The sequence below is a fragment of the Triturus cristatus genome, chromosome 2_1 (genome assembly GCF_964204655.1).
Source record: "Triturus cristatus chromosome 2_1, aTriCri1.1, whole genome shotgun sequence".
NCBI classification, from domain to species: Eukaryota; Metazoa; Chordata; class Amphibia; order Caudata; family Salamandridae; genus Triturus; species Triturus cristatus.
In genome coordinates this window covers 11,271,289-11,283,341 of record NC_140581.1, presented here as the reverse complement: position 1 = coordinate 11,283,341, position 12,053 = coordinate 11,271,289, and the positions used below count along the sequence as shown (strand labels likewise).

Here is a 12,053-nt window from a genome sequence, read left to right as displayed (position 1 = left end):
AAGAGTAAGTTGTGTACTTACCTGTTAATGTACACCACTGTTTTCCTCCCATAGGGTTGCATTGCACTTTCATTGTTTTGCATACAAAGCACTATCTATTTCTATTATAAAGCTCTACTGTTCTAACTGACATCACAAAAGTATTTATTTTTCTGTAAAGTATTGTTTACTGCCTTGCAAAATTATTCCTATGACATTCTGAAAAGTGTTACTACTTTGAAAACTGTTATTTACCTGCAACTGAGCACTTCTTGATTCAAGAAATAAAATAACCAAATACCATTTTATACTAAACAGTTGGTCTGGATTCTGTCACTTCTCACCCGAGTGTGTACATTAAAAGCTTCACACGGCCCTCTGATGAGCCTGACTGCTCAATCACACTCCACAAAAAGATCTCTTAGTAGTATCTGCTTCAGCCTCTGTAAGCCTCTGGGGATCCACGGGACTCTGGGCACACTATACCTTGCTTTGGGATAGAATATACAGAGCCAGATTCTCATATATACCTCTGGGGTTCCACTGGACTCTGTGCACACTATACCTTGCTTTGGGATAGAATATACAGAGCCAGATTCCTATATATACCTCTGGGGTTCCACTGGACTCTGTGCACACTATACCTTGCTTTGGGATAGAATATACAGAGCCAGATTCCTGCACGAACTCACCACCTTACACTAGTCCAACCCTTCAGTGACTAGAAAAAGCGGTGAGACCAGGCTGTGAAGCAGGCAAATGGTTTCCTTCACAACTGAGTTCATACGGGGTTTGATTTTGGGGATCAGTCAAAAACCCAAATATGTTTGCTGAATTGAGTGTCATCAGTTTCCCATAGGTCCTGGCCAATAGTAGATGCTCAGAGTTAGTAGAACCTCCCCCTGTACATCACACACAGGCCTTCTTGTGGTTCAGTTGACCTGAGAGGCTGGAGACGTTCCTGGCTTCATCAAGCGCGGTGCAGCTGGTGCGTCTGTGAACACAAACTGGAGACGCTGTTGGTCAACAAGTTGAGCCGGTGGACACATATACAAGTTCAAGGGCAAGGCTGAGAGGGATGAGTACCTGAGAGTGTCCTTCTGGGGGAGTCCACAAGGCCTGTTGGGATTACCTGACCCTAACTAGAGCCCAAACCCAGGACTCCTTCCAAGACAAGACATCTCAGATTCTCGCACACTCCCACAGAGCCAGATCCACAAAGCAGTATTTCCTCGAAGAAACTCCTCTAACTCTTGGAAATCCAAGAGTAAGAAACACACGCCAGAAGCATTCTTTATGACTGTAAAGAGTATATCAGTTTTGTCCTTATTTGTCTAGAGGACGCTGCAGGTCACCATAGCACTCTCCGCAGGTGGGCCAAGAGTTAATGTATTGCATGGACTACAAAAGGTAACAATGTGAATATTTTTCCTTACAGGAAACTGCTATAGAAACTACAAAGATTTCCGCAAATGTGGAGTGACATGTTTTTCTTTCCCCCCATGCAGCTGAGGTGTGCAGTTTGCCGCCGGACAAGGGGCCCTGCGAGGCCTACATGGAGATGTGGTACTACAACAGCGAGAAGAAGGAGTGTGACAGCTTCATCTACGGTGGCTGTAAGGGCAACGGAAACCGTTTCAGCAGTAAGGAGAACTGCACAAGCACGTGTGTGAGCTCCAAGAAAGGTACAGGCATCGCAGGGTGCTTCCGGGATGTTGGAAAGTGGGTTATTGGTTGTGGTAAATATGCATCGACCACTGGCAATAAGGCCACTAACACAGTCTTCGGCTCAGAACAGGTCTCAATAAATTATTCCCATGCTCAGCCCTGGGTAGCTTGGCTGTGAGCAGGGAGGCGTAAATTCAGAGACAGATATGTAAAGTTTTTAAAAACACCATCTACAGTAAACAATTACAGCACACGATAAAAATCCAACACCAATTTATAAAAATAGTAAATATTTTTATCTTTAAACTGACACCAAAACGAAAATAAATCCAATATAGAGAACCTGAGATATGAATGTTTAAAGAGTAAACACTTTCTAGCACTTAGTCACCTAATGGAGTTTTTTCCTAAAGTTGCTTGGAACTTTTCCAAAATTCCTGTAGTTTCTCTTGAGGCTCCATAGAGTCCAAAACACATTCCAATGGTCTAGAAGCTCCAAGATGGTCCTGGAAAGTTTGGGACCACAATTCCCACAATGCATCTGGCCAAAACCCTTAAAGTTTCACTGGATGCACTCCAGGCAGGGTACTCTTAGTGTAGTGGATGAAGGTGAGATCAGTTAACCTGTAGCTTGCAGAGAGTCCTATCCTTTAGAAAAAACGTACATCCAAAAGGCTATAGTTCCAGATTTTGCAGCAGACGCAGTCAGTCAGAATGCAAGGTCTGATGGTGCACATCAAGTTTCCAGCTTAGTGTCCACCGTTTATTCCTCTTGAAGCAATGTACATCCAAAGAGCTGTAGTTCCAGATAATACAACAGGCACAGTTAGCCAGAATTCAGGGCCTGATGATGCAAATCAAGTTTCCAGCTTGGCGTCCACTGTTTATTCCTCTTGAAACAAGGTACATTCAAATGTCTGTAGTTCCAGATAATGCAGCAGGCGCAGTCAGTCAGACTTCAGGGCCTGATGGTGTAGATCAAGTTTCCAGCTCAGCAATCCTCCTTCTTCTCTCAGATTCAGGCATCAGAGTTGAGAGGCCCTGCTCCTCTCAGATACTTATTCAGTGTTCTCTGGGATCAAGCAGGAGGGCTCTACTGTCCAATGAGGTGCAGGACAACACCCCAGAGCATGACCATTTCCTCCAATGTGTGGCACAATGGGCACCCAGAAAGCGCTATTTCTCATTCAATTCATTATGGCTGAAGTCTTAGCAGAGGAGCAAGAGCTGGCTAAACCAACCTCCAGGATGGCTCATATCCATCAAAGCAGCCTGGCTCACCCACTCATCTCGGAGTGATCAGGGCAGATCACTGGAAGGCTGAAGTTTGGCTTACAGACAAAGTCTTATAACTTCTTGCCTGTACATTTTAGGATAAATTCAACACTAGTATATTGTTGGATTTATCAATACCCTTCTACTGAGTCTTTGAATGATATTTCATGTGGTAGTTATTAATCAATAATGTTTTGCCATGTTAGCCTATGGGCTGGGGATCGGTAATGGGGAAAATGAACCTTGCAATTTCTTCAACACCAGGGCCTATATAAAATTATTTTATAAGGTTCCTGCCTATATCTACAGCCCCCCACCCCGGGAGACCAGGGGAGACTTTAGGGGTTCTGAATAGGCAAATATATTTCAGTTCCTCACTCTACGGTGCTCCTAAAAGAAAAGTCGATTTTGGGAAGGACCTTCCAACAATAAGGAAAGTGAAATGTGCAATTTAACTATCCACAGGGCATGTAAAACCTATTTTATAAGGGTCTTCCTCATAATTATCCGACACCCCTCCATCCCTGGGACACCTAGGGGAGACCCTGGGGGTACCTAATATGCCATAATACTGTACTTTATTAATTTTTAAGTGCCCCAAACACCAAAGTCGAGTTTTGGCACAATTTACACTTGAAAGCAGTCCTGCAACTCAGGGCTGCTTTTAAAATGACCTCAGGCCTCGGCAGTTCACACATGCAAGTGCAAAAAATGGCTGCCGGCCTCTAAACTGGCATGCGCTATTATATACTAGGGACTTCAAGGTAGTTTTGATTCCCCTGCCCTATTATGAACTAGGGCCTTAAAGGGAAGCCATGCCCATTAAAGGGGTACCCTAACGCATAGTGTACCTGAGTGTATGTAGGTTTTCTCAGTGATCTCTAAGTGTGTTTTTAGCATAGCAATGGCCCTGGGCCTGGTTAGGCAGAGCCCTGGGACAGTCAGAGTCAGTTACCATCAATAGCAGTCAGCAAAAAAAAGGGGGGTCCCCAGGGCACAAGGATGACTTTGCAACACGGGTTGTAAACTGCAAGAGCATATGTGTAAGCTCCAAGAAAGGAACAGGCATCTCAGCGTGCTTCTGGGTTGTAAACTGCACAAGCATGTGTGTCAGCTCCAAGAAAGATACAGACCTCTCAGGGTGCTTCAGGGTTGTAAACTTCACCTAGGAAAGCTGTGGGCTGCTCAAACTTGTCATTTCAATAAATATCTTAAGGTTCAAAAGGACTTTTGGCTACACTGTGTGTGGGGACATGTGCCTTTGTTGTGACAGAATGGGAGATGGAACTGGGACAAACAGAGCAAACAGACGACGCAAACGTGTCATGCCGACCCAGAGAGTTGTCAATGTATCGATGGATACATTCTGAAAGCAAAGGTGGGCAGAAGTTCAGGTGCCTGTTGCATACAGAGCAGTGCTTGATTTGGAAAATAATAAGTGCCAGGGCACTCATCAGGGGGCCACTGCAGCTTATATCACACATTGCCCCTGCCAGCGCTGCCAATATTAGGTACAATACAACCACTAACCATCAAACCCCATAAGTGTGACAATTCAATCTGTTCCAGGCTCCCAAAGCTATAAGAATGGCTTAGGAGGCTGGTAATAGTCAATGTATACTAAACTAATAATTACCTGTTGTTGTGGTCACATCTAAATTAGTCAGACAGCGCCCACTTGTGGCAGACTTTCTCAAGTGCCTGTGTGGAGCATTACGTGCCGGTGCAGAGCAGGGGAAACCACTGTTGCTTCTTTCTGCACTTCTCTTGCCTCTTTCTGCACTTCTCTTGCCTCTTTCTGCACCCCTCTTGCTTCTTTCTACACCTCGGTTGGTTCTTTCTGCACTGCTCTTGCTTCTTTTTGCACCTCCCTTGTCTCTTTCTGCATCCATCTTTCCTCTTTCTGTACCACTCTTGCCTCTGTCTGCACCCCTGTTCCCTCTTTTTGTACCTCTTTTGCCTGTTTCTGCAACTCTCTTGCCTCTTTCTTCAGTTCTCTTGCCTCATTCTGCACATCTGTTGCATCTTTCTGCACTTCTCTTGCCTCTTTTTGCACACCTCTAGCCTCTTTCTACACCACTGTTGCTTCTTTCTGCACTTCTTGTGGCTTTTTCTGTACTTCTCTTGCTTCTTTCGGCATCCCTCTTCCCTCTTTCTGAACCTCTCTTGCCTCTTTCTGTAACTCCTTACATCTCTCTGCACCTCTCTTGCCTCTTTCTGGACTTCTCTTGCCTCTTTCTGCACATATTTAGCTTCTTTCTGCACTTCTCTTGCTTCTTTCTTCACCTCTCTTGCTTCTTTCCGCACCCCTCTTGCCTCTTTTTCCACTTGTCTTCCCTCTTTCTGCACCACTCTTGCCTCTTTCTGCACCCCCTTTCCTCTTTCAGCATATCTATTGCTTCTTTCTGCACATCTGTTACTCTTTCTGCACCTCTCTTGTTTTTCTGCACTCCTGTTCCTTTCTGTACTCCTCTCGCCTCTTTCTGTACTCAAATGGGAAGTGCAAGCTGTCAAGCTTAAAGGTCTGTGTGCTCTAGTGACTGAGGTATATGTCTACTTGTATATGTATTCTCACATGTGCTATGCATCTAAAGATGTTAGCTTAAAAAGTGGGTAGTTTCTAATAAAGGTGGTTAAATGTTCTCTGTCATTCAGTTGCACAGGCGGACATGTCTTATGTATATAGGTCTTTTAGAGGCCCTCAAATGTACTATTGAATACCCATGTGCCCTGTATTATGAGCAGAAAAAAATACATACACCTTTTTGTACACATATTTACAGAGTATGCTGTTTGAAACACAGGTATTCAAGTATTTCCATGTTTATCTTTATGTAACATGTCACTCGGTAAAATCAGAGACACACATGCATACCTTCACAAACTTGGTCAGACTTACAACAGTGATATGCTCAGGATTACTGTTTTATATTTGGTAGGCCTAACATTCTGAGCAGTAGATTAATAGTCAACCTTCAAGAGAAAAATGGGAGTTAAGACATCTTGGGAGAAGCATTAGTGATTTGGCTACTTTGTATGAGTCTGTTGTATGGTACAGTCAAAGTAGGCCTCTATCTGCATCTCTGTTGGTTCTTTCTGCATTTCTCTTGAATCCTTCTGCACATTTCTTCCTCTTTCTGTACCTCTCTTGCCTCTTTCTGCACTTCTCTTGCTTCTTTCTGCGCCTTTCTTCCTCTTTCTGCACATGTCCTACCTATGTACGCAAAGTTAGAAATTAGCGTTTTAAAAACCTTAGAAATTCACTGAAAAACCAGAGGTTTCAGGATGTTATAGTTAAGAATTAGCATTTAAAAAACCTTAGAAATTCAAATTCCCTGAAAGAACGACAGGTTTAAGGACGTTATAGTTAGGCTGACATTGAGGGGGCGCAAGTTATAATGGCTGAATTTCTCTGGTTTTGTACGAATGAAATGTCAGCCTAACTATAACGTCCCTAAACTTGTGGGTTTTTTTCAGTGAATTTGTAAGGTTTTTTAAATGCTAATTCCTAACTATAACGTCCCTGAAACCTCTGTTTTTTAGTGAGTGTGTGTGTGTGTGTGTGTGTGTGTATATATATATATATATTCACTTAAAAAACCATAGGTTTCACACATGTTATAGTTAGCTGTACATTTCACTCGTAAAAAACCATTGAAATTCCCCCGTTATAGTTAGTGCAGGCAACTATAACTCACGCGACCGCAATCCTCTGTTGATGCTAATACTGTATCTTTAGCTGTACATATATTACAAATATTTATTTTTTATAAACACACATATGTCATCAGTGATGTAATATCTGACATCATCAGCAGAGGATTGCGGTCGCGTGAGTTATAGTTGCCTGCACTAACTATAACGGGGGAATTTCATTGGTTTTTTACGAGTGAAATGTACAGCTAACTATAACATGTGTGAAACCTATGGTTTTTTCAGTGAATTTGCAAGGTTTTTTAAATGCTAATTCCTAACTATAACGTGTGTAAAACCCATGGTTTTTTCAGTGAATATATATATATATATACACATTTTATTTTTATTTTTCTTTCAGAAGAGGGGGGATAGTCTGCACAATAAACACCAGAGAGAAAATTATCCGAGTGTGCTCTCCGTTTTTACAGTTGCGGAAAGGCTGCTGAGTTGCAGAATATGAATATGAATATATATATATATATATATATATATATATATATATATATATATATATATATTCACTGAAAAAACCATAGGTTTCAGGGGCGTTATAGTTAGGAATTGGCATTTAAAAAACCTTAGACATTCACTGAAAAAACCATAGGTTTCAGGGGCGTTATAGTTAGCTGGACATTTCCCTCGTACAAAACCCTAGAAATTCCCCTGTTATAGTTAGTTCAGCTAACTATAACTCGCGCCCCCACAATGCACTGCTAATGACGTCACATATTACATCACTCATGACATGGTCAGTGACATCACTGATGACATCACTGATGACATCTGAAATTACATCACTGATGACATGACTGATGACATCATCCAGTGAGTGTGTGTTTCTGTAAATTTTAAATATGTTTAATATATATATAGGGAAAAACCTATGGAAGAATGAGTGGCTGTATAAATGTGTGAATGGATGACTTAGTAGGTGCGTGACTGACTGTATAAGTGAGTCATTAAACGTATCTTACTGCAGACTAGTGACTAAACTGTGTGAATGTCTGTATCTGTCTGTCTGTTGGTGTATAAGCGGCTGCATGGTTTTGTGAATAGCTATATGAGTGTCTCTATGGGTTATTGATTGGTTGTCTGAGTATCTTTTTGGGTGCCTGAGTGTTTGTGTGGGTGGGGTGTGTGTGACTCTGTGCATACATGTGTGAGTGGGTGATTCTATGGGTGCATGGTTTTAAGAGTGCATCTGTGATGGACTGTATGGTTGGGTGAGTGTATGTATGGGTGTGTTAGTGATTGAATGTATATCTCAGTGGTACATGTCTGAGTAACTACATATGTGAAAGGCAGTATATATGTGTGTAAGAGTATATAAGTGGGTATATGTGAGAGTGTGTGATTGTGAGAGTGGCTGTATGGCTGAGTGTGTGCTTGTATCAGTGATTGTATAAGAGTGTAAGAATGTGGTACTATTTTTATGAGTAAGTGAACTTGTGTGTGTATAACTGCATAGGTGAGTAAATGGGAGTGTGATTAATTATTTGCATGACTGACTAGGTGTGAGAGTACCTCTATGGATGATTGGTGGTGTGTGAGTGGCTATGTAGGTGTATAAATGCATTTGCTAGTCCTGTACTGAGTGACTGTGACTGTATTGAGTGCTGCGGTGTCAGCGTCCAGATTGGACCCAACAAGCCTTGGCAACGGCAAGTCACTGGAAACCAGAGAAAGGACTTCGTTGCAGTCTAGCAAGGTCTGAGGGACTCACCCAGCAAGGGTAAGTCGGGGCACGTCTGGAGCAACCAGGAAAGTCCAATCAGAAGAGGAGTTGCCTTCATGGGGACCTACTAGCCCACGGGCTAGCAATCGCGAAGGAGCCGTACTGGAAACTGTCCCACGGGTCACTCGTGGAGTGGAGGCCAGAAACCTTTGGTGCAGGAGATGCTCAAGGCTGGGGCTACTCGGAGCCCAAAGCACAACTTCGAGGAAGTTCCAGAAGACAGTGCTGCTGCAAAAGTTCACAGTGTCCAGAGGTCATGGTTCCACATCACCCACGATAGCCACGGGCCTCAGCTTTGCTGAGGACTCAGGGTGGCCTCAGAGAAGTCTGGAAATCTACCTCTGGTGATGCAAAGACTTTGGCGTCCGGTGGGAACTTCAGCGATGCAGACCGGTCAGTTGCTTCTTTGGTGCCTGCAAAGCAGGGAGTCACTCCTCGACACCAAGGGAGATGTCTTCCTTCTTCTAGTCGAAATTGAAAGTTGAAGGTCCAGGATATATGTTGCAGAGTTTCGTCCAGGGTAATCTAAAGTCACAAGGACTGGGTTCCCATACTTATGCTAAGTTTGGGGGTTGGACATACTCTAGAGACCCACCTATGGGAGGGTTTGGAAAGAGGGGTAGTTACACCCATTTCCTTTGTCCAGTTTCGCTCCAGAGCAGGGGCAAGGTAGCCCCTGCTACCAGTTTGAACTGGATTATGCACAGGGACACCAAGTGTGCCCCCAGGGCAGGACTTCAAAGCACCAGAGAGTGCTCCCGCCCAGCACCAATATATATCTGCCTGTCTGCGGAGGTAGTTACACCTCCCTGGGATAGGAAACCTACTGTCCAGGCCTCCCCTGCTGGTGTTTCGGTCAGCAGCAGGAGGGCAGACCCGTGTCTGTGGCAGAGGCATCCATTTTGTGATGCCAGGGCTCAAGAAAGTCCTATCGGGTTAGACCAGTGTGAACATATGTCTCCCTCTAGAAGGGTGGAATGCTACCCCCACTGCCAGAACTGGCGGGGGGGGGGTAGTATTCCAAAGCGTTTGACACCAAACATGACATGTTTCCGTGCAGTCATCCCAAAGTTAGCATTTACCGCGAGGTTATAATGCACTTAAGAGTATATGGTCAGGCTGCACCACAAACAGCATCAGAGGAGGTACTCCGAACGCTGCAGAGGGGCTCTGCTCAAGCAGGGGCAACCTCTCACATAAAAACCAAGCACTCTGCCTTCAGGATTGATAGGGCCTGCCATAGGAGTGATTTATAGGTTTTATATGTGTGTGCAATTGTAGTGATATAGGTAGCCTATACCACAGTAAGGGGTGCAAGCACACCCTTACCCAGGCTGCAGTAGCAGACCTGTGGTGCCATTTTGGAGTGCTTACCAGGGGTGGCATAATACATGCGTCAGCCTCTGGTATGCCTCTGAGGTAGGCCTGGGCGGTAAATTCCGTTCCGTTCGCGGAATTTGCGGAATTTGGGTAATTTCGCGTTCCGCGGAGAACGCGAAATTGCCCAAAAATCTACGTTCCGCAACTTCGCGAAATATTTGCTTGTTCGCGTTCTCAATATGCGTGTTCGCGAGATATTTCACCCCGAGCATGCAAACAGCGATCGCGAACAAGAAAAAAGTATCGCGAACAAGCAATTCCGCGTGCTCGCGGAATTTCTACATGTTCGCGGAGATTTTTTACCGTTTCGCGGAGATTTGCGTAACGCGATTACGCAAATTCCGCCCACCCCTACTCTGAGGTACCTGTGCCCTAGTTACATAGTATGAAAAAGAACACTGTATCCTCGTATATCACACTCATGATATGTATGATTATTTGTAGATTTCCCCTGACGAAGGCAGTCTTGCCGAAATGCATTGGGAACGACAATGTAATTGTAAATCGTAATGGAGATATTTTCGCTCATGGACTAAAAATGACATTTGATTTTCTATGAAGGAATAGAAAACAGTAAAGTTTCACTTTGTGAAAACTCCAACTTGTGATGAACTTCTTTCGCTCCAAAAACTAGAAACCGCACGTGCGGACTTCAACCAGTACCTGGGGGACACACCCCAAATCATTGGGGGTGCTTTTGCATGCTAGTTACATAGTATACCATATACTAGAGGCTTATAAGGCACTCCAAAATCCAATTAGAAATGTACCTGATGTACATGGAAACCATGTTAGAGAGGAAGCAGCTAGGCTGTGGTCCTGATTAGCAGGGCCAGACAGACTAAGGTCGAAAAACAGTGAAACACCAGCAAAACGTGGGGGTACCCATGTGAAGCAGATCCTACTCTGCTATACAACCTCCCCCCCCAAACGCAGGGACATTAAACTAACCTTGATCAGTTGAGTCTTCATGTTCTAAGGGGAAATACCTAGAGAGTTCATCTGCATTGGCATGGTTACTCCCAGGTCTATGTTCCACTGTAAAGTCCACCTGTAGGGAAATGGACCACCTAAGCAGTTTGGGGTTTTCACCCTTCATTTGTTTTAGCCATAAGAGGGTCTTATGGTCTGTCTGAACAAGGAAGTGAGTACCAAACAAGTATGGCCTCAACTTCATCAGAGCCCAAACCACAGCAAAGGCCTCCCTCTCAATGGCTGACCAACATTTCTCTCTAGGGGTCAGCCTTCTGCTTATGAAAGCTACTGGCTGATCCTGACCTTCATCATTCAATTGTAACAGTACAGCCCCACCCCCCAATTCAGATGCATCTGTTTGGAAAATGAACTTCTTGGAGTAGTCAGGACTCTGCAGAATGGGAGCAGTGAACATGGCCTGCTTCAGGTCATCAAATGCCTTTTGACAGCTAGCTGTCGACTGAACCTTTTTGGGCATCTTTTTAGAAGTTAAATCATTCAAGGGTGTCACTATTGATCCTTTGACTAATCTCCTATAGTACCCAGTCAGGCCTAAGAAGGCTCTCACCTGAGTCTGGGTAGTTGGAGCAATCCATTCCATTATGGTCTCGATTTTGCTGTGCAATGGTTGAACCTGGTCTCCACCTACAAGGTGGCCCAGGTACAAAACCTGACTCTGCCCAATCTGGCACTTAATAGCCTTGATAGTTAGGCCTGCTTTTTGCAGGGCCTCCAAAAAAGTCCTCATGTGGACCAGGTGATCCTCACAGGTGGAGCTAAAGACAGCAATATCATTTAGATATGCTGCACTAAAGTCTTCCAGGCCTGCTAGGACTCGATTCACCAACCTTTGGAAAGTGGCAGGTGCATTTTTCAAACCAAAGGGCATTACCACAAATTGATAGTACCCACTAGGGGTAGAAAATGCTGTCTTTGGCTTTGCATCATCAGCTAGTCTGATCTGCAGTAGCCAGCTGTCAGGTCAAATGTGCTTAGAAACTTGGCTGAGGCCAAAGTATCTATCAGCTCATCTGCCCTGGGGGTGGGCATCAGTCCTAGTGATTGCATTGAGACCCCTGTAGTCTACACAAAAACCTCATCTCTCTTTTCCCACCACTGGTGTGAGGTTCAGGTACCAGGACTACTGGACTAGCCCAAGGGCTAACTGAGGGTTCAATCACACCCTAATCCAACATCTTTTGGAGTTCTGTTCTTATACTGTCCCTGCGTGGTCAGGTTGCCTGTAGATCTTATTCTTCACAGGTAGACTGTCCCCAGTGTCCACTTCATGAGTGCACCAGGTGGTCTGACTTGGAGTCAGAGAAAACGTATGTCTAAACTGTCT

At 44.3% G+C, this 12,053-nt stretch overlaps 1 protein-coding gene across 1 annotated transcript in view; it reads left to right on the top strand.

The window, feature by feature from the left end:
- The window catches only part of LOC146863610 (uncharacterized), a 221,331-nt gene that overhangs the window by 159,684 nt on the left and 49,594 nt on the right, over positions 1-12,053 (top strand). The window contains exon 3 of the mRNA XM_085627637.1: positions 1,488-1,664. Within this exon, the coding sequence (XP_085483763.1) occupies positions 1,488-1,664 (177 nt within the window). The remainder of the gene's footprint in view (positions 1-1,487; positions 1,665-12,053) is intronic.